The 24,441-nt window shown below is 42.6% G+C and overlaps 1 protein-coding gene across 2 annotated transcripts in view; it reads left to right on the plus strand.

Moving 5' to 3' along the window:
• The window catches only part of CPVL (carboxypeptidase vitellogenic like), a 628,799-nt gene extending 605,088 nt beyond the window's left edge, over positions 1–23,711 (plus strand). For both annotated transcript variants that reach the window (XM_085631603.1, XM_085631602.1), the window contains exon 13: positions 23,204–23,711. In XM_085631603.1, the coding sequence (XP_085487729.1) occupies positions 23,204–23,308 (105 nt within the window). In that variant the 3' untranslated portion in view covers positions 23,309–23,711. The remainder of the gene's footprint in view (positions 1–23,203) is intronic.
• Positions 23,712–24,441: the final 730 nt, after the last annotated feature.

Consider the following 24,441-nt stretch of genomic DNA (forward strand, 5'->3'; position numbering starts at 1 on the left):
TGCTTGTGGAAGCCTGATGCCTGATGTCTGATGCTTGTGGATGTCTGATGTCTGATGCTTGTGGATGTCTGATGCCTGATGCTTGTGGATGTCTGATGCCTGATGCTTGTGGATGTTTGTTGTCTGATGCATGATGTCTGATGCTTGTGGATGTCTGATGCCTGCTGCTTGATGCTTGTGGAAGTCTGATGCCTGATGTCTGATACCCGATGTTTGATGTCTGATGCCTGATACCCGATGTTTGATGTCTGATGCCTGATGCCTGTGGATGTGTGTTGCCTGATGTCTGATGCATGTTGTCTGATGCTTGTGGCTGTCTGATGCTTGTGGCTGTCTGATGCTTGCGGATGTCTGATGCTTGTGGATGTCTGACACCTGATGTCTAATGCTTGATGTCTGATGCATGATGTCTGATGCTTGTGGATGTCTGATGCCTGATGTTTGTGAATGTCTGATGCCGGATGCCTGATGTCTGATGCTTGTGGATGTCTAATGCTTGTGGATGTCTGATGCCTGATGTCGGATGCCTGATGCTTGTGGATGTCTGATGCTTGTGGATGCCTGATGCTTGTGGATGCCTGATGCCTGATGTTTGTGGATGCCTGATGTCTGATGCCTGATGCCTGATGCCTGATGCCTGATGCCTGATGCCTGATGCCTGATGTCTGATGTCTGATGCATGATGTCTGATGTCTGATGCTTGTGGATGTCTGATGCTTGTGGATGTCTGATGCTTGTGGATGTCTGATGCTTGTGGATGTCTGATGCTTGTGGATGCCTGATGCTTGTGGATGCCTGATGCTTGTGGAAGCCTGATGCCTGATGTCTGATGCTTGTGGATGTCTGATGTCTGATGCTTGTGGATGTCTGATGCCTGATGCTTGTGGATGTCTGATGCCTGATGCTTGTGGATGTTTGTTGTCTGATGCATGATGTCTGATGCTTGTGGATGTCTGATGCCTGCTGCTTGATGCTTGTGGAAGTCTGATGCCTGATGTCTGATACCCGATGTTTGATGTCTGATGCCTGATACCCGATGTTTGATGTCTGATGCCTGATGCCTGTGGATGTGTGTTGCCTGATGTCTGATGCATGTTGTCTGATGCTTGTGGCTGTCTGATGCTTGTGGCTGTCTGATGCTTGCGGATGTCTGATGCTTGTGGATGTCTGACACCTGATGTCTAATGCTTGATGTCTGATGCATGATGTCTGATGCTTGTGGATGTCTGATGCCTGATGTTTGTGAATGTCTGATGCCGGATGCCTGATGTCTGATGCTTGTGGATGTCTAATGCTTGTGGATGTCTGATGCCTGATGTCGGATGCCTGATGCTTGTGGATGTCTGATGCTTGTGGATGCCTGATGCTTGTGGATGCCTGATGCCTGATGTTTGTGGATGTCTGATGTCTGACACCTGATGTCTAATGCTTGATGTCTGATGCATGATGTCTGATGCTTGTGGATGTCTGATGCCTGATGTTTGTGAATGTCTGATGCCGGATGCCTGATGTCTGATGTCTGATGCTTGTGGATGTCTGATGCCTGATGTCGGATGCCTGATGCCTGATGCTTGTGGATGTCTGATGCTTGTGGATGCCTGATGCTTGTGGATGCCTGATGCCTGATGTTTGTGGATGTCTGATGCCTGATGCCTGTGGATGTCTGATGCCTGATGCCTGTGGATGTCTGATGCTTGTGGATGTCTGATGCCTGATGCCTGATGTCGGATGCCTGATGCCTGACGCCTGATGCTTGTGGATGTCTGATGCTTGTGGATGCCTGATGTCTGATGCCTGACGCTTGTGGATGTCTGATGCCTGATGTTTGTGGATGTCTGATGTCTGATGCCTGATGCCTGATTCCTGATGTCTGATGCTTGTGGATGTCTGATGCCTGATGCTTGTGGATGTCTGATGCCTGATGTCTGATGCTTGTGGATGTCTGATGCCTGATGCTTGTGGATGTCTGATGCCTGATGTCTGATGCTTGTGGATGTCCGATGCCTGATGTCTGATGCTTGATGCTTGTGGATGTCTGATGCCTGATGTTTGGGGATGTCTGATGCCTGATGCCTGTGGATGTCTGATGCCTGATGCCTGTGGATGTCTGATGCCTGATGCCTGTGGATGTCTGATGCTTGTGGATGTCTGATGCCTGATGTCGGATGCCTGATGCCTGATGCTTGTGGATGTCTGATGCTTGTGGATGCCTGATGTCTGATGTTTGTGGATGTCTGATGTTTGTGGATGTCTGATGTCTGATGCCTGATTCCTGATGTCTGATGCTTGTGGATGTCTGATGCCTGATGTATGATGCTTGTGGATGTCTGATGCCTGATGTCTGATGCTTGTGGATGTCTGATGCCTGATGCCTGATGCTTGTGGATGTCTGATGCCTGATGTCTGATGCTTGATGCTTGTGGATGTCTGATGTCTGATGTCTGATGTCTGATGTCTGATGCCTGATGCCTGATGCCTGATGCCTGATGCCTGATATCTGATTCCTGATGTCTGATTCCTGATGTCTGATGCTTCTGGATGTCTGATGCCTGATGTCTGATGCCTGATATCTGATACCTGATGTCTGATTCCTGATGTCTGATGCTTGTGGATGCCTGATGCCTGATGTCTGATGCTTGATGCTTGTGGATGTCTGATGCCTGATGCCTGATGCCTGATGCCTGATGCCTGATGCCTGATATCTGATTCCTGATGTCTGATTCCTGATGTCTGATGCTTCTGGATGTCTGATGCCTGATGTCTGATGCCTGATGTCTGATGCCTGATGTCTGATGCCTGATGTCTGATGCCTGATGTCTGATGCCTGATGTCTGATGCCTGATGTCTGATGCCTGATATCTGATACCTGATGTCTGATTCCTGATGTCTGATGCTTGTGGATGCCTGATGCCTGATGTCTGATGCTTGATGCTTGTGGATGTCTGATGCCTGATGTCTGATGCCTGATGTCTGATTCCTGATGTCTGATGCTTGTGGATGTCTGATGTCTGATGCTTGTGGATGTCTGATGTCTGATGCCCAATGTTTGATGCTTGTGGATGTGTGTTGCCTGATGTCTGATGCATGATGTCTGATGCTTGTGGATGTCTGATGCTTGTGGATGTCTGATGCTTGTGGATGTCTGATGCTTGTGGATGTCTGATGCTTGTGTATGTTTGATGCCTGATGTCTGATGCTTGTGGATGTCTGATGCATGATGTCTGATGCTTGCGGATGTCTGATGCCTGATGCTTGTGGATGTCTGATGCATGATGTCTGCCTGGTGCCTAATGTGTGTGGATGTCTGATGCCTGATGTCTAATGTCTGATGCTTGTAGATGTCTGATGCCTGATGTCTAATGTCTGATGCTTGTAGATGTCTGATGCCTGATGTCTAATGTCTGATGCTTGGAGATGTCTGATGCCTGATGTCTAATGTCCGATGCTTGGAGATGTCTGATACTTGTGGATGTCCGATGACTGATGTCTGAGGCCTGATGTCTGAGGCCTGATGTCTGAGGCCTGATGTCTTATGCCTGATGTCTGATACCTGATGTCTTATGCCTGATGTCTTATGCCTGATGTCTGATGTCTGATGTCTGATACCTGATGTCTGATTCCTGATGTCTGATGCCTGATGCTTGTGGATGCCTGATGCTTGTGGATGTCTGATGACTGATGTCTGATGCTTGTGGATGTCTGATGCCTGATGTCTCATGATTGATGTCTGATGCTTGTGGATGTCTTATGCCTGATGTCTGATGCGTGTGGATGTCTGATGCCTGATGCTTGTGAATAAATTAAAGGCATTGTCATTTACAATACCAATAGCTCCAAAACTCGCAGTTGCGAGACCTATTGCATTGCAAATGCTTGTTGATGATGTTGGATGAAATGTCAGTATTAGACCCTCACACATCATCCCTATTAAAATAACAGTATTTAAAACAATCTATTTAAGAATTATTCACGGTTATCAGGGCAAGACTCTGCAGAACAGAGCTAGCAATATCAGCCCCCTCCCCCCTGAAAGGCTGGGGCCCTAGGCCAGCGCCCACTTTGCCTATGTCTTAAAACGTCTCTGCCGGTATACCCCCTGTCACTTCAGAATACAGCTATTGGGACATCTTTACCCCAAGTCAGTTCGTTGTGCAGTACTAGGGACTGTTGCAGTCAATTAGTAATACCTTTTTGCCGAGGCAAAAAGGTGTAAAGCTGCGGGGATCCTTGCGAACCAGGTCACGCGAGTGTCCAGCTCCCAGATACCACTTTATTTTGACCTTCCAAGGACTTCAGTGCTGCAGATTGTTACAGAAAACCAGCATTGGCATAGCCAATAGGTCTCGCCTTTGGGACCTTATAAGTGTTTAGCCATACAACAGTTAATGTTGTTGCACCAAGGATATTGTGCTGGATAACTAAACAGTTATAAGGTCCCAAAGGCGAGACCTATTGGCTATGCCAATGCTTGTTAGAAATGTTCTGTTTTGCTTTTCACTGTTGGAAGAGTGGCCTTTCAATCTCAGGAATGCTCTGTTCTTTTCAGTCCCTGAGCAAAGTATGTGCTATAGCGGTGTCAAATGAACTATCCTTTGTCACATTCTCATTCTTTGAAGGATTTCATCTCCCTCATCACAGCTTAAGAGTCCTTCGTTGAGCACTCATAATGCACACCTACAGAAACTCAGGCAGAGATGTTGCTCTCATTAGCAAAGTATTTTCTTTGCACCCGTTGAAACTCTCATCCCATCAATCTTTGATTGAGCAATGATTGTTACTCATTAAACAGATACTCCCTAGAAACACAACTAGCAAACATCTTCTCAATCTTATTCATGCATAATAATTGAGACACATTGCTTTGTTTGTCCTAAGTTGGCAGTGTATGCCCAGACGTGGGTCCCTTGCTCACTTTCCCACTGGATTCAAGATAGCCTGGCTGATGAGGGGTGTTACCCCGAAACTGGTCCCTGGAGGCTTGTTTCTGGTCCAGGGAGGACCTGGCTTTGCAGTTCAGGCTAAACTGTTACCATGAGGCACAGGGTCAAGACTGATTTGCATATGGCTGGGTCCAAACTGGGGTGGCATAGTGAGCTAAAGAACCATGATGGATTCAACCCAGATCTGTGACTGTGGGGTGAGTGTCTGAAAAGGTTCAGCACTCTGTCCATCATCTCCTTGTGTTTGCATTGAGACACATTGTCAGTTTTCAATCAGGGATACTTTGGAGTGTGTTTGTTGTTCTTTTGATAGTTTCAAACGAGCTACAAAACTAGCCACACAGAAGGCTAGTCCTTATGATATCCAGCAGCATCTACTGTGATGGCAAATGTATGTGCTCTAACTGCAAAGTCCTCTTGTTTGTCTTAACCCTGAAGTTCAGCTAGGGCAGGTATTATTGACAATAAGTCCAAGCAGCGTTATTTTTTATGTGACCTTAATACGACTTTATTTACATTAAGGAACTAGGCATAGCAACTTTATGAAATCTTCTGAAACATCTGTTACTCTATAAATGTAGATTGTCTAATGATTGGAGGTAAGAATGTACAGAAAAACTGTAAGGGAGGAAATTGAAGGTTGTCAGAATGTCTAGGAAATGTTTAAAAACGTGCCATGCACAGTGATTATTACCAATCTAATTCACAAAGTACTATGATGGATTGCATTGGAAAGAACGTATTTTGACCAGAGGCAGCATTGCTGCTTGTAAAGGTGGTTTCCAGCCTTAATGTGTATTAAGCACCTTATCTCCTCGGCTGATCAAGTCTTTGTGGGGCATATAGGGTATTGCTACAGTCCTTCTCTAAGTAAATTTATCTTGCCCATTCACACTTATTGTTTCTTCATTCACGATCTGTCAAACACATTCATCTTGTAATCCCTACATAGTGCTTCTTTTGTAACGTGGGTTCTGAGAGAAACGCATATAGACGGCTTCAAAACTTATCATACATCTGCCAGCCCGTCAAATTTTGGGAGACCAAATGGTGGCTTATGTATCTATATTTCAAATATGCTGTCAATAAAAAGAATCTTGTTCTTTATGTCCGAACCAAACTATTAAATTGTAACATTAAGTGTGGATAGTAATAATCTTGCAATTATAGTACATTTTTATAATAATATCGCCAAGGAAAAGGTGGAAGATACCGTGAAACATTTAAGACACGCATTGCAAAAAATTCAGATCCAGGGACTGCCCAAATTGTATGGGGAGGGGACTTTAATACTAACATGTGTCCACACAATAACGACCCGATATGTGGTTTGATGGACGAGGAAACATATTTATGTTGGATCTGGGTTTCGCTAACACATTAGTTTCACCTCCCATCCCTTTTTCGCAAACATTTAGCGGTCGATTCCGATCCTGGATTTTTTTTTTCCCGTACGACTCGTATCCGTATTTTTTTACTTTCGAATCGTACAAGTCCCGTACAAACGGCGAAGTACGATATGTGAAAAATACATACGAATCGCCTCGTACCCCAGGCGTACCCCCCACCCACGTATGTCCGCACCATACCCCAGGCATACCCCCACCCGCGTATGTCCTCACCGTACCCCAGGCGTACCCCCACCTGTGTATGTCCGCACCGTACCCCAGGCATACCCCAATCCTCACGTATGTACGGTCTGTACATACGCGAGGATTGGGGTACGGTGCGGACATACGCGGGTGGGGGGTACGCCTGGGGTATGGTGCAGACATACGCGGGTGGGGGTACGCCCAGGGTTCGCTCCGTACATACGGGGGTGGTGGGGGGTACAGCCGTACATACGGGGTAGTCGGTGGTACGGTCCGTACAAACGGGGGTGGTGGGGGGTACGGTCCGTACATATGCAATGTTGGGGTACACACCGTACATGATGACATGTACGATGTGGGTGATGGCGTATACGTCGCGTAGCGGGCCCCCTTTTCCTCGTGCATTGCAGCGTACTTAGCTTTTCCAGCACTTTTTGGCTCCCGTAAAAATATAGCCGTGTGGAGTGCTGTAGGTACGAATCGTACTTGCTGGTTGGTAAAACGCTGCCTGACTCCGTGCGGACGTCGCGTACGCGCTGTCCAGGATCGGAAGTGTATGTATTTTTTAGCCGGACGGTGTTTTTTACGATTCGTACAGAAATACCATTTCCGTACGAATCGTACTTGCTGGTTTGTACGGTGGAATTCCCGGGTACGAGTCGTACGGAGAAAACGCTCCGTACGACCATTTGTACCTGGGTTTTACAGGATCGAAATCGGCACCTTAATGGGAGAGGTTTGAGTTCTATTAGATATTTTATTTTGCTCTCGAAACATCTCTCACATAGCTATATTATGCACTTTAAATCCTATTATACTATCAGTGATCACTTCCCACAAACAGTAACAATATTATCTAAAAACCTTAAACAATATTCTAATAAAGATTTGGACCAAACATGTTATAATCTGGAGATTGATAGAACAAATGGTTATTCCCTGAAGTGGGAAGCGATTGATCCTAATAAAATAACAAAATTAGTGGTTGGTAAGTCACTGGACCCAATAATGAACTGTTTAAACGAAAATACGTCACAGGAGATGGTTTTAGAAAACTTTTTATACATAACAAAAATAATAAAAAACACCCTGAAGGTAGAGACAAAAAGGGGAGATAAAAAGAAAAACGGGTGGTTCAATACTGACTGCACAAAAGCCCATTGTGCACTTAAAAAAGTAATACATAATAATGACAAAGATAAGATAGAAATCAAACGAGCTAGGAAAGCATATAACCAAGCAATACAATTACGTAAAAAGGAGATTAAAAACTCTATTTGGGAACATATGCCATAGGGCTAGCACTTTAAAAGATAGTAGGGCTTTCTGGAGTGTAGTGTAGTTCCCCTTTTTTCAGCCCTGAGGGCAAACCCTCAATTGAAATTGCGATTGATGAAAATCAGTGGGTGGGACACTTTTCTAAAATTTTTGGACAGGTGGAGGTGCCTGTAGGCAGACAAGATTTTGTACCACCATCGGCCAATGAATTGGTAAACTACCCAATAGATGTACTCTATTCTTTAAAAGAAGTCCAAATAGCACTGATTGCAAGTAAAGGAAGCAAAGCCCCCGGACCTGATGGGGTTCCGGTTGACATATACAAGCACAACCCAGATCTCTGGACTCCATTATTAACCTGTGTGCTTAACGCCGCCACCACGAGGGGACTAATTGAAACTTGGTCTGAGTCTATTATTGTCCCCATTTATAAAAAAGGAGACAGGCAGGATCCATCTTGCTATAGACCAATCTCTTTATTGGATTCGCTGGGGAAGGTAGCGGGTAGGATACTGTTAAATCACCTACAACAATGGGCCGAGGAGAAAAATATACTCTCGGATTTACAGTTCAGATTTAGGGAAGGGCTGAGTACAATCGATCAAGGGCTCAATTTGTCTATATTAATGGGTAAATACAAAAAGGCAAGGAGGGGGAAATTACATCTGGCGTTTGTCACAGATTGGTTACTTTTCCAATGGTTAACGATTGGTCTAAAAATGTATTGATCTGTCCGTGTGACAATGTATCTTCACAATCAACGATGCATGTTGTCCTGTTTTGTAAATTCTATCAGGAACTAAGGAAAAAGTGGATAAAACCGATCTTAAAAATATGGGGTCTCCGACAATGCCGCCCAGCTTTTATTGCTCTCCAATTTCTTGATAACGAATGTTTAACAGTAAATGTCGCCTCATTTTTGAAGAAAACAATTAAGTGCAGGAAACCACTTGATCTAGACTTTCTTGTTAGCACTAATAGTATGTCTTTGTAATTTCTTCTTTGCAGATTAATAACCTAGAATGCAAACATAAGGGTTTAATTTTTTAGCTAAAAAATCTAACATGAACAATTGCAAATTCATGGGAATTCTCAATAATGTTTTTTTACTATAATCTTGGTCTATTGATCCTATAATTTTTAAAAATAATGTACTGTAGGAGTGATTTCACAAGTGCATCAACATTTTAACAGAAATTATGATGTTTTTTAAATGGTTTTTAGATTATCGAAAACAAAAATCAATTGATAATTTTATAAATGGATATGTATGCTTTTATGATTTTTATGTGACAAATTGAAAAACGTATTTTTGATTGATTGTAACGTAACGAACTTTATAAGTAGTAATGCTCATTTGCAGTTCTCTCGGACTTTGAGTTTTCTATTCAAATCTTCCCAATCTTGAATTGGAGCGAATTGTCACCTCCCTGATATTTCAGTTTGAAGCCCTGAATGTCTAATATAGATTACTCCATTTGACAAAAAAACTCTGGAAATATAAAAGTTTTTTCTGACCATGTGAGACATGTGTTTCAGATTCTCTCTACTTTTTCTATTTCAAACTCTACCATCATATATGCCTTAGATGGAGCAGACACCGCTGCTAGGGGCATAAACACACCTATCATGCTCAGAAGACATGTGTGGCTACGCACTTTCGGGTTCAAACCCGAAGTACAGCAACATATTATAAATGTCCCTTTCAATGGGGAACACCTCTTTGGACTAGCTGTAGACGCTCTGCTGGAAAAAATAAAAAAAAGTCTGAGACTGCCAATTCAATGGTTGCCTTAAAAACAACAACAACCCTTTTGGAGGTACCAAGGTAGAAGAGCTGCAAAAGCCCCTACCACATAAAATAATACCGGTGTCAACAGCAACAATACCACTAGCAGGGGCGTGGTTACTATCGTGGAGGCTACAAAAATAGACAGAGGGAGAGGCACCCCCAACAAGGGCACTCCGCCACCCACCAAAATTACTTGCTCACACTTCCCCCCCCCCCCCCCATCAATTATGGCAAAACATAACTTCAGGTCAATGGGTCTTTGTAATTGTCAGACTAGGATATTACTTAGAACTACTTCAATAAACACCAAATATTCCCCCCAAAAAGCAGGGTTTGGATCCACAGCATCTACACCTGCTCAAAGAAGAAGTAAAAGCATTACTACAAATAAGGGCCATTGACATACCCCCACACAGGTTTCAAAACAAAGGAGTGTACTCCATTTATTTTCTAATACCAAAGAAAAATGGAACCCTAAGACCCATTTTTAATCTGCGGCCAGTCAGTTGCTACATACTATCAGAACACTTTTACATGGTCACATTACAAGATGTGAGACCACTACTTCAAACTGGTGATTTTATGACTGCACAAGACCTGAAGGACACTTACTTCCACATTCCAATCCATGCAGCACACAGAAAATCCCTGAAGTAAGTGGACATCATTATCAATTCAAAGTACTACCCTTTGGAGTAACAACAGCCCCAAGGGTCATCACAAAATGCTTAGCAGTAGTAGTAGCAAAACTAAGAAGAGAAAGCATTCATGTGTTTCCCTACTTTGACGATTGGCTGATCAAGAGTCCAAACAAGAACCAATGTCTATCAGACACCCAAAAGACAAATCTCTTACATCAATTGGGTTTCTCAATCAATGTGACAAAATCACATCTCCTATCATCCCAAATTCAACCTTATCTGGCCTCAATACTATCTTAGGGACCGCTTACCCCAACCCCCAAAGGGTTCTCAATCTCCAGAACCAATGGGATTTTTTTCAGTCACATCACCACCTACCAGTTAAACCCATAATGTATGTACTAAGAATGATGGCATCTTGCATAGCAATAGTGCCTCGTGCTAGTCTACACATGAGACCCCTCCAGAAGTGTTTAGCATCTTAAAGGTCACAAGCGGAAGGGAACATGGAAGATCGAGTGTTGGTTTCACCCAACGTTCATCAGGCTCTATTGTGGTGGAACACTCCAAACCTATTAGCAGGGAGAGCCTTCAAGGAGCCAATCCCGCACATAACAATCACAACCAATGCATCACTTCTGGGATGGGGAGCTCACATGAAGGACATTGTAGAACAGGGACACTGAACAGCACAACAGGGGGTTCTACGCATCAACAAGTTAGAACTACTGGCCATTGCAATGGCTCTCAAAGCGTTCCTCACAAACATAGCAGGGAAAACCGTCCTCCTGCTTACAGACAATATGACTGCAATGTAATACATTCATAAACAGGGGGGAACCCATTCCATACAATTATCCAAATTGGCACAAAAGATATGAAAATGGGAGCACAGTCACAACATCCACCTCCTAGCACAATACATACCAGCGGAGGACAACACAATTGCCAACTTCCTCAGCAGGACACACCAGCAGGTTCACGAGTGGGAAATACACAGTAAATTATCACAAACATACTGCCAACAGTGGGGAACCCCCACAATAGACCTGTTCGCAACAAAAGAAAACACATAATGCCAAAGCTTTGCATCCAGACATCACACCCACAATTCAATTGCAATGCTCTATAGACAAACTGGTCAGGGATATTTGTGTACACTTTTCCTCTTCTCCCACACATACCTTCTGTGGTCAGGAAACTCATACTTTAATTACTTTAATTCTGATCGCACCCACCTGGGCCAGTCAACCTGGGTACACAACACTATTGGAGCTCTCCCTGCAACATCACGAGAAGTTACTCAATTATTCATATCTTCTCACACACAGCAAGGGCAGGGTGAGACATTCCAATCCTTAAAAGCTCAATCTTGCAATTTGTCTCCTGAGCTCATGTAATCTGATTACCTCAATCCACCTGACAAACCAGACTATTTTCAAAGAAGCAAGAAGACCTACCACTAGGGTTTGCTATGAAGCAAAATGAAAACGTTATGTGCATTACTGCACAACACAGCACATTAACCCATCTTCCCCAACAGAACAACAACTAATATGCTACCTGTTACACTTACAAAAGTCACAGCATGCACCTACATACGTCTACATTTAGCGGGCATTGCAGCATATTTACAAAACAGGAAACACCAGTCACTTTTCCGCTTTCCTGTAATCAAAGCCTTCACAGAAGGATCAAAAAGAGTCATTCCAAAATGTACTTCTCCAATACCAGCATGGAATGTAAACATGGTCTTAAACGGCTAATGCGGTCACCATTTGAGCCACTATATAATTGTGAACTGCAATTCTTAACATGGAAAGTAGCTTTCCTCGTAGTGACAACATCCTTACGAAGGGTCCGCGAAATACATGCACTCCCAATCAAAGAACCTTACTTCCAAGTTTTCTCAGACAAAGTGTGTTTATGCACTAACCTGAAACTTTTACCCAAGGTAATTTCTCCTTTCCATCTAAATCAAAGCTTGGAGTTATCGGTTTTCTTTCCAAAACCACTAACTATCCCAGAACGTGGTTTACATATACTAGATATTAAAAGGGCTCTTGTGTATAATGTGGAATGTACTAAACCCTTCAGAAAAACAAAACAGTTCTTTGTTTCTTTTTCAAATCCAACCAAAGGAAACACTAAATCGAAAACAGATATAGCCAGATGGATTGTTTAATACATCCAAATATGTTATGCAAAAGCAAAAAGGACACTAACAACTGTGCCAAGTGCCCATTTAACAAAAAAAGTGCTACCATGGCCTTTTTAGGAAATATCCCTCTAAAAACCATTTGCAAAGCAGCAACATAGATAAACTCACGCACTTTCACAAAGCATTATGTGGATGTTCAATGAAGACAACAAGCTCTTGTTGGACAAACAGTCCTTCAAATATTATTTCAAGCAACCGCACCATCTCATGCCTAAAGCCACCGCGTGGAGGAGAACTCCTTTACAGTCTATGCATAGCATGTGTATCTGCAGCCAATACATGCTGCGAATGGATCATGTTACTTACCCCGCAAGCATCGATTCATGGCATGTAGTGCAGCAGGTTCACATGCACCTCCCGCCTCCCTGGCAAGTATTAGATGGTAACGAAATAACTACAGACACATCATGTCTAACAGTTAATGCTACTAAGCAGACTAGATCTTCATTCCCTTCATGGCAAGGGGAAAACAAACTTTCTAAGAAATAAAGCATTCAACTTGAGCAAAGCTTGGAGGGTAAGGAGAGAACGCATGACTCAAATTATAACACGTCCTCGAGGAAAAACAACTTGCAGAGTGCGGGCCCAAAACTAGATGGCAGGAGTATGTATAACATGTGAATCTGCAGCACTATATGCTTACAGGTTAAGTAACATGATCCTTCTTTAGCATATCAGCATGCAAAACAGCAGTTATATGATTTCACAAAGTCACATATGGCATTGAGACAAACTAGGCCTCCACACGTAGAAAGATGACGCTAGATCAAGATTCTGGTTGGCTCTGAAGACTGATAACAAATCACGAACTGACTTATATTCATGCATGAACCTTCATTGCCTCCCGCTCTCAACTGGGTTGCCAAGGAAAGAAACCTTGGGAATTTCTTCAAAATGTTCTTTATATCTTTTATTCATGCTTCTCTTCCTAAAAGAGCGGAAAATCACAGCCAGCATGTTTTGTCTACACGAGGCTTCTTCAGGGCTGCAAACATGCAGAAAACACCAGTATAAATACATGCAAAGTATAAAACGACCATTAAAAACCAGCCCCAATCTAAAACACTTGTGTGTATATATGGCTGTAACTCAGCCATCCCTAAAATAGAAGATAATCTCTAGGCACCATGACCTAAACAAATGACATAGTGAAACGTAACATTATAACAATAAAATACACCATTACAAATGGTCAACAGTGAAAACATCTCTGGCTAGGGATTTTTACATACATTAATTAGTCATAACATGGATATTACAATAAATGATGATATAGGTCTTAACTTAACCGCACAACAGTGCACACAACACCTACACTGTAAATAAAATAGATAATATGTAAAGAATAATAAACTAACAGACGCTGTACAATCAAGGCAATCCTTCTGAGAAGGGTAATGGCTAAGACAGTGCACATGCCGAATGTGACACTGCATTTTGTATTGCATTTGGTGGCACTCTGCCGTGGAGTAGAGAACTGAGGTAGAAAGAGAGGGCCACTATGGGGGGGAAGTGCGTTACCTTTGTCAAACACGTGGTTGCTCTACGATAAAGTTAGCTTCAGAGGAGTTTTGCAAAATAAGTTTTACTAGTGAAAAACATTCCTATTGATTCCAGATGTATCTTGGAGTTGTCAATTGGTGTCTACAGTGCCTTTTAATTTATGAATTTATGATGGTGGCTGCTTTAATCAATAGAAGTATCCCGGTTTCCTCTGCTTTCAGTATATAGTATGGTGTATAAAATATTGAATGGAGTATAAATTAATTCTATCAAGTTTATATCTTAGTTGTACACCATCACCAGTGCTTCCCTTTATGTGCTGCTATGTCATTGACACCGCCAATGTTTGGCATAGTCTTACACAATTACTGTAGTCTATTGATCACCCTGATACTTCGATTTGTATGCAACATTTAGATTAGCAAGAACCTTATTGGATGCCTTAAAGTACCTATAGAAACCCATTATGCTTCTCTGCTGCATTGTTTTCACGACTACAGTGCACACCTTCACATTACATATCTTCTGAATCCTCCTCACTTTCTTTGAGAAATACTTTGAAGTGGCTGACGAGAGGTATGTTTGCCATATAAACATCCAAAATATATAAATTAGTACTATTAAAAATGTTGTGTACTAACATCTCAACACTTTCTAACCTTATCCCCTTTAGCCTGTGTGAAAGTGTAAATGAGACTCAGAAATCATCACGCTCTTAAAACATTCACAATCACGGTTCTCCTTGTTGGTCATTATGCACCACTGTTAAGACAAATACCCAACGCTAGTGTTAAAAAAAAAAAAAAAAAGAACCTGACTATTTAGTATGTTGTAGTTTAAAAAAAGGACAAGAAAATGACTTCAGACACCATCTTCTTATAAACTTGCACTTAAAAAAACTATGCTTGGAAAATATACAGACCACTAAGAACTGCCTGAATGCACTCCAAAAGAAAAATGTAATCATGAATGGGGTGTCCAATGGCAGCTAAACCCATGTGCTCATGGACCCCCACATTGGAATATTGCGGCATCCTGGGCTCTAAGGGGGCCTGACCGTGATAGATTAGCACAGGGAAGTCCCTCATGATGTGAGCGACCCCGTTACTGTAGCTGTGACAGCTTCATATAAAGCTCTGGGGTGTTGACATGGCGTGGGCCAGCCTGCATGCAGAGGTGCTCACGAAGTAAACTGTGGAGGCACAGGCGGCCATGATCGACTGCACACCGCAAAGCCAGGGCAGCTGGAGGAGGAGAGAAGTGCATGGGCTGTGCGACACCCATGCCCTGCTCCCTGAGGGCCTGCTGGCCAGTGGCAGCTCATCAGCAGTCCAGGGGGATGGTGGTTGGCAGGATGGAGCCTGGCAGGAGCAGAAAGCAACAGCAGGGAGAAGTGAGACTGCTCAACCATGGACCCTGCTGTGCCAGAATCTGCTGGGCCAGCAGCAATACACCATTGAAGGCCCAGATGAACAGCTGAACAGTTGCTGGAGCACGACTGGAGCAGAAAATAAGCGAGAACCGGGTCTGCGCTAAAAGCGGGGGGGGGGGTTGGGTCGAAGGAGGGCCAACTGAGACAACCATTGGAAGCCTGATAACTTCCAAACTATCTGGAACAAGATGGGTAGGCTTAGATCCCAGTGGTGCACACAACAAACACAAATGGGCCAGTCTGCAGCCACTGGGACATGTCAAGGAGGAGGGGCCCCATCGGAACCTGAGAACAAACTGGCAATGCAGGTGCTGAGGGGCCCAATGGGTGCCCAAAATCTGGTGTCAATGGAAACCTTGTGCTCAGCATTGGAGACAAAAATAGACTCAATCTCCCAGAATGTCAACCTGCTACGAGTGGACCTGCACAACGTGGCTGAGAGATCGTTGACCACAGAATGAGACGTGACAGCCTTGTAGGATGAAGTCCAGACTCTTACAGAAACAGTAGGCTCACTCACAGAGATTGCCATAAAGTTGGAAGAGAGGGTCGAAGACCCTGAGGCTCGCTTGCACCACTACAGACCCTGCTTTGTGGAATTCCCAGAGGGAGTCAAGGGTAAGGCCCCAGAACTGTGTCTGGAAAGATGGCTAAAAGCAACGCTTGACTCTTCTGCACAATGTTGATTTCTTGTAGTGAAAACCACCACGAATATTGATTGCAAAACTCCTCAACTACAGAAACTGGGATATAATTCTACCTGCTGTTTGAGAATCCAGAGATCCGATACTTGATAATGAGGTTATCCACATATTCTCAGAATACAAGGAGTGGGTTCAATGCCTCAGATCGTCCTTCATGTCTGTCAAACAAAAACTGAAATCTATGGACATGGGATATATGTTCCTGTTCCCACCCAAAGAGGCCTGGGATTGAGTAGAAGCACATGGTGGAAGCCGCCCCCCGCCTCGATAAGCGTCCATGGAACTCGGGGAGGTGAAATGTGCTAGTCCTGATAACAAACCCGCGGATGTTGAGGGAGCACGCGGTCAGATTCTTGCCTGGTGATCCGTAAAGAAGGCGTCCTGGGTCTTGAAAGAGACAGAGAGGAGGCCGGAGCCATGGTGGAGGCGGCAACTACACTGATTGGGGATTTATCAAAGCCATCAGATTGCCTGCACTCAAACCATCCGTGATTGAATCTGGTTTCCTGTATTATTACTGAGTTACTAAAACAAATGTTTTTTCTTCTGGTTGATAAAAACTGCACACAGTAGAGAACCCCGGGTGACACCCCCCTCTGGTCCAAGTGTTTACCCGTAAGTGGGTAGGGGAAAGTTTAGTTGGCTCAGTGAGAGAACAGACTTATTGATGAACTAGAAGTCTGGGCAAGTGAAGTCGCGGTGAAGGGACTCCGAGAGACAGAGTGGAGATGTCCCTCAGGTGGATGCCAGGGCATTCCTGAAAGACAGTACGCAAGATAAAATGACAAACACAATTAATATGGTCACCTGGAATGTCCAAGGGCTTTACACTTTTGTAAAAAGAAAATGGTTACAGATTTTTCTGAGGTGACAGAGGGTCCGTATAGCATGCCTCCAAGAGACGCACCTATTGGATGGGGAGGAACACAAGTTGCGGAAAAAATAGAGGTTACACTTATACTCCTCGATCTACTTCAACTAAGCAAGGAGGGGTCTTTATCTGAATTGCCCCTGGTGTCCCCTTCCAGATGATATTCCTTAAAGCAGACATAGAAGGCAGGTATGTGCTGTTGTATGGCACCCTGGATGGTAGCGCGCTGTGCCTCCTTAAACTATACACCCATAAAACAGATTTCTATGTTGGTTTTGAGGACCAACCAATCCCCTACATAGATACACCACTCATATGGGCAGGAGACTTTAACTGTGTCCTGGACGGTGAAGTGGACAAGCACCCCCAAACAGGAAACGTAGCTCAACAGGACAGCTACACTTAGGGGGAACGTTGAAAAAAAAAAATGTTGCTATTTGGAGGGAAACCCACCCAGATGGGAGGGTGTTTTTTTTTGCTACACCCTGCGCCACGATGCTTTAAGTAGATTGGACTGTTTTTTTACTCACACGATTTCAGACAGGACGGGAAAGATACTGTATTTTGCAAGATTTCTTTCTGATCAAGCTGCACTCCTATTAGAATTTAGCATGTAGAGGACAAGACCTTGTGCTCCAATGTGGAGATTAGACTCAGAAGCTCTGCAGGACGACGCCTATAGAGCAGGGCTCAAGGAAGTGCTGACTGGATAAATTAAACCTAATTGGACAACAGCAACTGCCAGGGGAACAGAGTGGGAGGCCCTTAAAGTTGTCATGCAGGGAGTGTGGGTGTATCACTAGAGTCAATAATTCACGGATACAGCTGGAAAGAAGTATTGGACTGAGAACAGCAGCTGGAAAACATGCAATCAGTTGACCCGGCAGGGACCACAGATTGTATATGTCAGTCGGCCATTTTGTGTAGACCCTGTGATCTGTGGGATCGAGTCACGAGATGAGCGTACAAATAAAAACTTCATGCTGAAGAAAACAAGATGGGCCGCTTATTGACCTGGATACTTAAAAGGGAAACGCCACCACCTGTAATTCTGGCCCTGACTCGGCCTGATGGTGAGGCTGTAACTACGCAGATGGGGATTACCGAGCTATTGAGGATGCATTTTCAGGATTAATATAGGGGTAAAAAGTGTCACATCAGCTGTTTTGAGAGACTGGGTTTTTGGACCTGGTCCTTCTGCCTAGACTCTCAGGGGAACCGTATGAGGCCTTAGTCAGACCTTGGTATTGATGAGCTAACCGAGGTGGTCAAAGAACGTGCTTGATGTAAGGCGCCGGGCCCTATGTGCTGTTGGCAGAATTTTACCAAACCTATTCCTGTCAACTGACTCCTAATTTGATGGAAGCCTACGAGAGGCCAAGCAGGAGAGAAAGAGAACTCTCAACCTTCGTGCTATACACTTGCCCCGTGGCAAGGATCCATACAGGAGGTGTCATCTGGCTACATAGATATCGCTCGAGGGACCTGTCCCAATTTCTTTTGGCCCTGCTTATGGAACCATTGGTGTTGTTGCTGTGAGCGGTTCTGGCGGGCTCCGGGTTACAGGGAGGCCACACCACACATATTGTATCAATGTATGCTTGTGATACCCTTGCATATCTGAAACAGCTGTGTTGTTCTCTCCACTTACTACTACTATGGGTTCTGGAAATTATTGGGGCGGCCTTGAGCCTTCAGACTAACAAAAATAAAACTGTGCTGTTCCCACTGGGTAGAATGACTAGCAAAGGAAGGTTAGAACTGCCAGACCCAGAGCTCCACTTGTAAACACAGACATTCCGATATCTTGGCATACAGGTAGCCACACGCCTGCAGATCAATATGTCCTTAATATGGGTAAAGTGATAGCCGGACTCCATAAGTCGATTAAGTCCTGGAACAGGATCCCACTCTTGGTCATAGGCAGGGTAGCATTTAGTAAAATTTTGTTTCTGCTGCGATGACTGTCATCCAAAATTCATTCTGTATCATACCGAAGAAGGCATTTCAAGAATTAAATACTCTCCTTATCTCGCTGGCATGGACTGGCAAACGGAGCAGGGTAAAGCTAGAGATGCCGATGGGAGGGTTGGGGCTCCCTGATCTTCAGCTGTACTACCTAGCAGGGTTATTGCAGTATGCGGTACAGAAGCATGATGAAATGACGTGGGACAACAGAGCCACACCTTCTAGAGCGGGTGTATAGTAGAAATCCCTTTCAAGCGTCGAGTTCAGTCACTAACTGCAACATTGAGAGTGAAGTGGAAAGAATCGCTGTGGCCAGTAACTAAGGTTAGATTTGAACTTCATGGTTTGTAAGCCATTGGGGTCAGGAGTGAAGATCTATATTAAGCTATTTTATTTTTTGGGTTGGTATCATAGTTTGATGTTTGTACATAGCTAATTGTAGCTGTATTTGGATTAACGTATTAGAAATGTAGATGACTAATCTACACATCTTGAATATTATTTATTCACATTCAGCATTGCTTTTCATCTATATTGAGATACGGTTTATTCACTTGTTATTCACATGTCCTTGCATCTTTGTTCATATAGCCTGCTTACACCAAGCTTACTTTCCCTTACAAATCTCAGCTAATATCTAAGCGGAGGAAAGTTGTCTGTGCAGCACTTTCAAGTTTTTATTCAAATGTCTCTAAAGTGATCTAAGTGATAAGCTAAATCAGCTGTTACTGCTGGGGTCTCATAGCCCTCACCTGACTTTGTCATGTAAGAAATTAAATGCAAAGGGAAGAAGTGATCCCCCAAATGACAAACAAAGTAACTAATTTTCCTGTGATTTAGGTAATGCATTCTGTAGGTGAATTGCACACCAGTGTTTTTCAACTGCTTAAATGGCAAAAGGACGTGCCTTCCCATTCTACCCTTTGTATAGACGGCATCCCTTCGTTATTAGCCGCATACATGAGTGTTGGGGTAAGGCTTTTGAATGAAGTGCCTATGGCAATCACCTGTGGCAATGGTTGCTGGATTTCAAAATCGTAGGAGTGCCTAAGTAGTAAATCAGAGAAGGCGTAATTAGGACTGTGTCACTTTTGAAAGACTTGTGTAATGAGAGGGAGTATAGCAACTCTTCCATTGAGAACACAAAGGTGAAGAACAAACAATGGTTTTATAGTCTGTTAGATTGTTTGATCTTTGTTTCATTACTAAAGCCTTTGAAACATCTTTACAACCAGTCTTCATCATTCTTAGTATTGGGCAGATGGCGTTTAAGAACACCAGTAAGAATCAAGCCATTAACATAATTGTTGCTAAATAAAATGTTTGAACATAAATTAAATGAGTAACAATGGCTTTCTTGTTTCCAAAACTAGGCTTGAAATACATGTTAACCAACAAAACTCATGAAACAGTACAGAAAATGGCCTTTGCTGTAAAAATGTTCAGACATGAATTTAGAAACACCGGTCATATTTAATTTTTGAGCTATGCCCTGTATCTTTATTTAATTGATGATGCAAAGGTGCTATTCATTTGTTTGTATGTTTATTAAATGTTAAATATATATAAAATTGTGGTTGGGATATTTATCAATGTAAGCTGAAGATTTCATCCATCAGGATAATAATTAATGGTAAAGTGGGAGCCTTGTTACAATAAGGTATGAATAAATGTTTCCACACTGTGATTTATCAGCTGGTTTACAGCAACCATTAAGGCCGCTTACCAAAACCGTACTGGCGCTTGAGCTTTCCAAATTCCCTCTTTTTATTTGATCAGCTGAACCACAACAGGGAAAACACACCAGGAAAAATGGTAAAGCAATGGTGATGCAGAGATTGGGGCTCACTTATTAGTGTTACATCAAATAGCAGCATTTGCGTTATTAAAGTTTGCTTTGAAATCATAATCTTTGATCCAACAACACAGTAGTAGCTCAGCAATGGCTGAAGCAAGGTGTTTAATAGAAATACACATCAACAATTTCACCGACCTAAAACAATAATAATCCTTCTTGGAGAACCCTTTGAGAACAGCCCATAATGACATCTAAAATAGTTCTCACCGGATCCTGCAACTTTATCTGGATCCATCGTGCAGATGAACCATCTCCCTGCAAAACAGTCTAACCCCTTGAACCTCTGCAATTGACATATGTTAGCAAGACTGATCTTGAGCACCGGCACTGATTTATGAGCTGGATGAAGAGGCTATCCAGCCATTGACTTCCCAGCTGGAGGATTGTGCACTGCCGCTGCCTCACATCGGTCTGATAGGATTCTGTCACTTCTATGAACTCCAGCAGTAAGGTCCTCCTCCTTTGTGTGTACTCTCCAAAAGCTAGCAGCTCCCTGTTGGAGAGCCTCTGTTTGCCTCTCCCTCTGCAAAGTGACTCAGTCCTCATTTCTCTTCCTGACTAAATTGAGGATAAAATGCCTTGTTCACAATCAATCACTAAAGAAATTTCTCAAGTAATTTTCAACGAATTTTTGAGGAACATTGTTTGCTTGCTTTACAGGAGCACATTTGCAACTGTATCCAAATGGAAAGGGACTGTGGAAGTGTTTGTGAATACTTACAAATTCCCAGGTTTTTCCCCAACTAGCAATGGAATACTCCCTACCAGCTACAGGAGCAGATTTACTCCCACATAAAATTACACCATCCGATTGTAAATTTGCATTTGGACAAATCAGTTTATGACTTTAAACGCATGCTTTTTAAATTAAGTGATTGAATTTTCCATGCAAATCATACTAGTTAGGCACATATTTTAATTTCTTTTTATTGAACATATAACAGAGCGTACAGAGTGGTGAACAGGTGGACAGGGGAAATGCATATGTTTCTCCTGTAAATATTTAATTTCCCCCAGATCTGCTCCCATATCTTAGGTCATCCCCTGGCTTCATAAACAACTTTCTACGCCACCATGCACCAGTCCATGTCTTTCTTCCATTCTATTGTGGATGCTCCCCCGCCCCCCATCTCCGGGCTACGTTGTGCTTGGCGATCTCCGTCCCCAGGATTGCCCAAATTTGCTCTTTGCAGGTAATATCCGTTGCATTCCATGCATTGAGGAGGCACCGCTTAGGCGAGGGTTGCAAATCCACCCCTCGCACCCCCAGTAGGCACTTTACTATATCCTCCTAATAGGTTTTAATCTGCGGGCACTCCCATAAAGTATGGTAAAATGAACCCCCCTGCCCACACCCTCTGTGACATTTGGAGTCTAATCTTCTTCGAATCTTTACTATTGTAGTACAAAAAAAGGTTGGGTCTATGGAGTATTCGAAGTTGAACTAATCTATTAGGCACATATGTTGAACGTAGGTGTGCAAGTGGCTCTGTGAATCCACTGTAAGTTGCTTTTCAGTGGTAACCATCAGATTTGAATCCAAACAACTGTGTTTAGCAAGATAAAAATTGCGATTTAACTTTTATTTCCAGCCACATTTGTATGGCGGTAAATAGGAAGTGTTACTATTAACTAAATTGTGCTCAGTTTATCAACACCAGAAGGGGTTCCAACTTGTGACCTGCAGGGATATAATCCAGAGTAAAGCATATCACCCCATTAACAAAACAACTCTCTCAACTAGTTATTAAACTAGCATCTATATGCATACTATGTACAATTACATTATCCTAGAAACTAAAATGAAAGAAAAGGCTCCACCCTATTGTCCACTTAGAATAAACATGCCTTACTTCAGTGTTTCGTTACAGGTATTTTTTTAAGCTAAAAGGGACCTTACCTTTTAGTGTGAGTACTGGATCTTAAGAGCCGAGTATCAATAGTATTTGTGCATCCACAAACGTATTGTCCCCTATATTCAATGCAAAATCTATTGGAAGAGGAATGTTTTGAGTATATGGCTCTCTAGAAATTAGCACCTCCCACTGGGACTCCAGACTGAACCTTCCTGATTAAGGTCAGAAAATATGTATGTGCGACCTGCATTAGTACTAGTCAAAAGTCTTACTGCTTTCTATGTGACTGTTGGTCTGTCTCATTCTGCCAGCACTTGTAAGTCAGTGGTTTATGGGGGTTTGTATGTAACAAATGCATGCATTGTCTATCTCTAGCATTGCACTTGAGCGTTTGCAAGTTAAAGGCTTAACAAGGATGTTTAAATCTAGCTTACTAGAATTATGACAGTTTAAAAGTAAAAACTTGTGTTTTTGACAGTGGCATGTTAAATGTGTCATTTGTTTTTTATTTCAGTTTTTAAAAGCATTTTCTTTATCTATCCCAAAGGTGATTATACGAGGAGGAGGGCATATCTTACCGTATGACCAGGCTGAAAGATCATTTGACATGATTCACCGATTTATATCTGGTTGTGGATGGCAGCTCAAGTGATAATATAATTTATATGATATCCACACGTCTGCCAAGTGTGATCTTTTTCTTAAATTTAACTTGCTGAATATAGTACTGATTGAAGATTGTTTGAATAAAAGAGAATAAATACTTCATGCAAGTTCTGTCACCACTAAAATCTTACAACAACTTTCTTACTTGAATAAAGTGACATCTTTGTTCTCTCTGTTACAGTGTTAATGGTATAAAGAAAATAGCTCAGGAAATGTGGAAAGTTCTAAAGTTTTATTAGTGTGTTGTGGGTTTATTTTTGACTGCATAATTGCATTGCTTTTTTAACAATGCTGCCAGCTTAGAAGAAATTCAAAGATACTATTGGAACTAAGGCACCTTCCATACATGTGATGTATATACCAATGTTAATAAATGCCTATTAAAATCCCTTAATGTCCTATATATATATTTCATTAAATTGAAACTGTGTGCTAGATCTGTCTGGAACATTGTGTGATTGCGCTGCTATTAATGATTCCTTCGTCAACACAATATTACTACAATAGTTAAGACAACCACATGCTGAGCATGCATTGCATTGCCTTCTGTTCCTTTATAAATACTGTTTAAGAAATATAACTGAAAATTGACATGACCAAAACATTATCTAACATAATATTGGCATTATATTCTCTGGGGTCATCTCTTTCGTCATTTGTACAGTGTTCATAGTTTTTAACATGCCTCTTTTAGACCGTAACCACATGAATTTACTGCCTGGTTCTTATACTCTATGCCTTCTAGAAATGTGCCCTAAGTGTCACTGAAAGATTTCTATGCATCGGGTCATTTAACATTAGTTTTTGATATCCACGGTGGATGTCCCTACTCACCCAAATGTGTTTAGTGATTTTTCTTTTTCTGCCTGACATAGTATGTAATTCTACCACTCTTTCTGTATCCCTTAACTGGCCTCCAGTCATGGTTCCTCTGTATCTCTATGGTCCAGAGGCTAGTGGGCATTCTCAATTTATTTAGTCTTATCATCCTGGGTGATATGTCCAGCATTCTAATTCTACATAAATCTCTGCTCCATGTTTTTTATGTGGCATCAAATCCCATTCATGTAGAATTTTTTTAAGTTCAAGAAAGTTTTATTGGTAGATATAAAGGTGTCT

The sequence above is a fragment of the Triturus cristatus genome, chromosome 10 (assembly GCF_964204655.1).
Source record: "Triturus cristatus chromosome 10, aTriCri1.1, whole genome shotgun sequence".
Taxonomy (NCBI): Eukaryota; Metazoa; Chordata; class Amphibia; order Caudata; family Salamandridae; genus Triturus; species Triturus cristatus.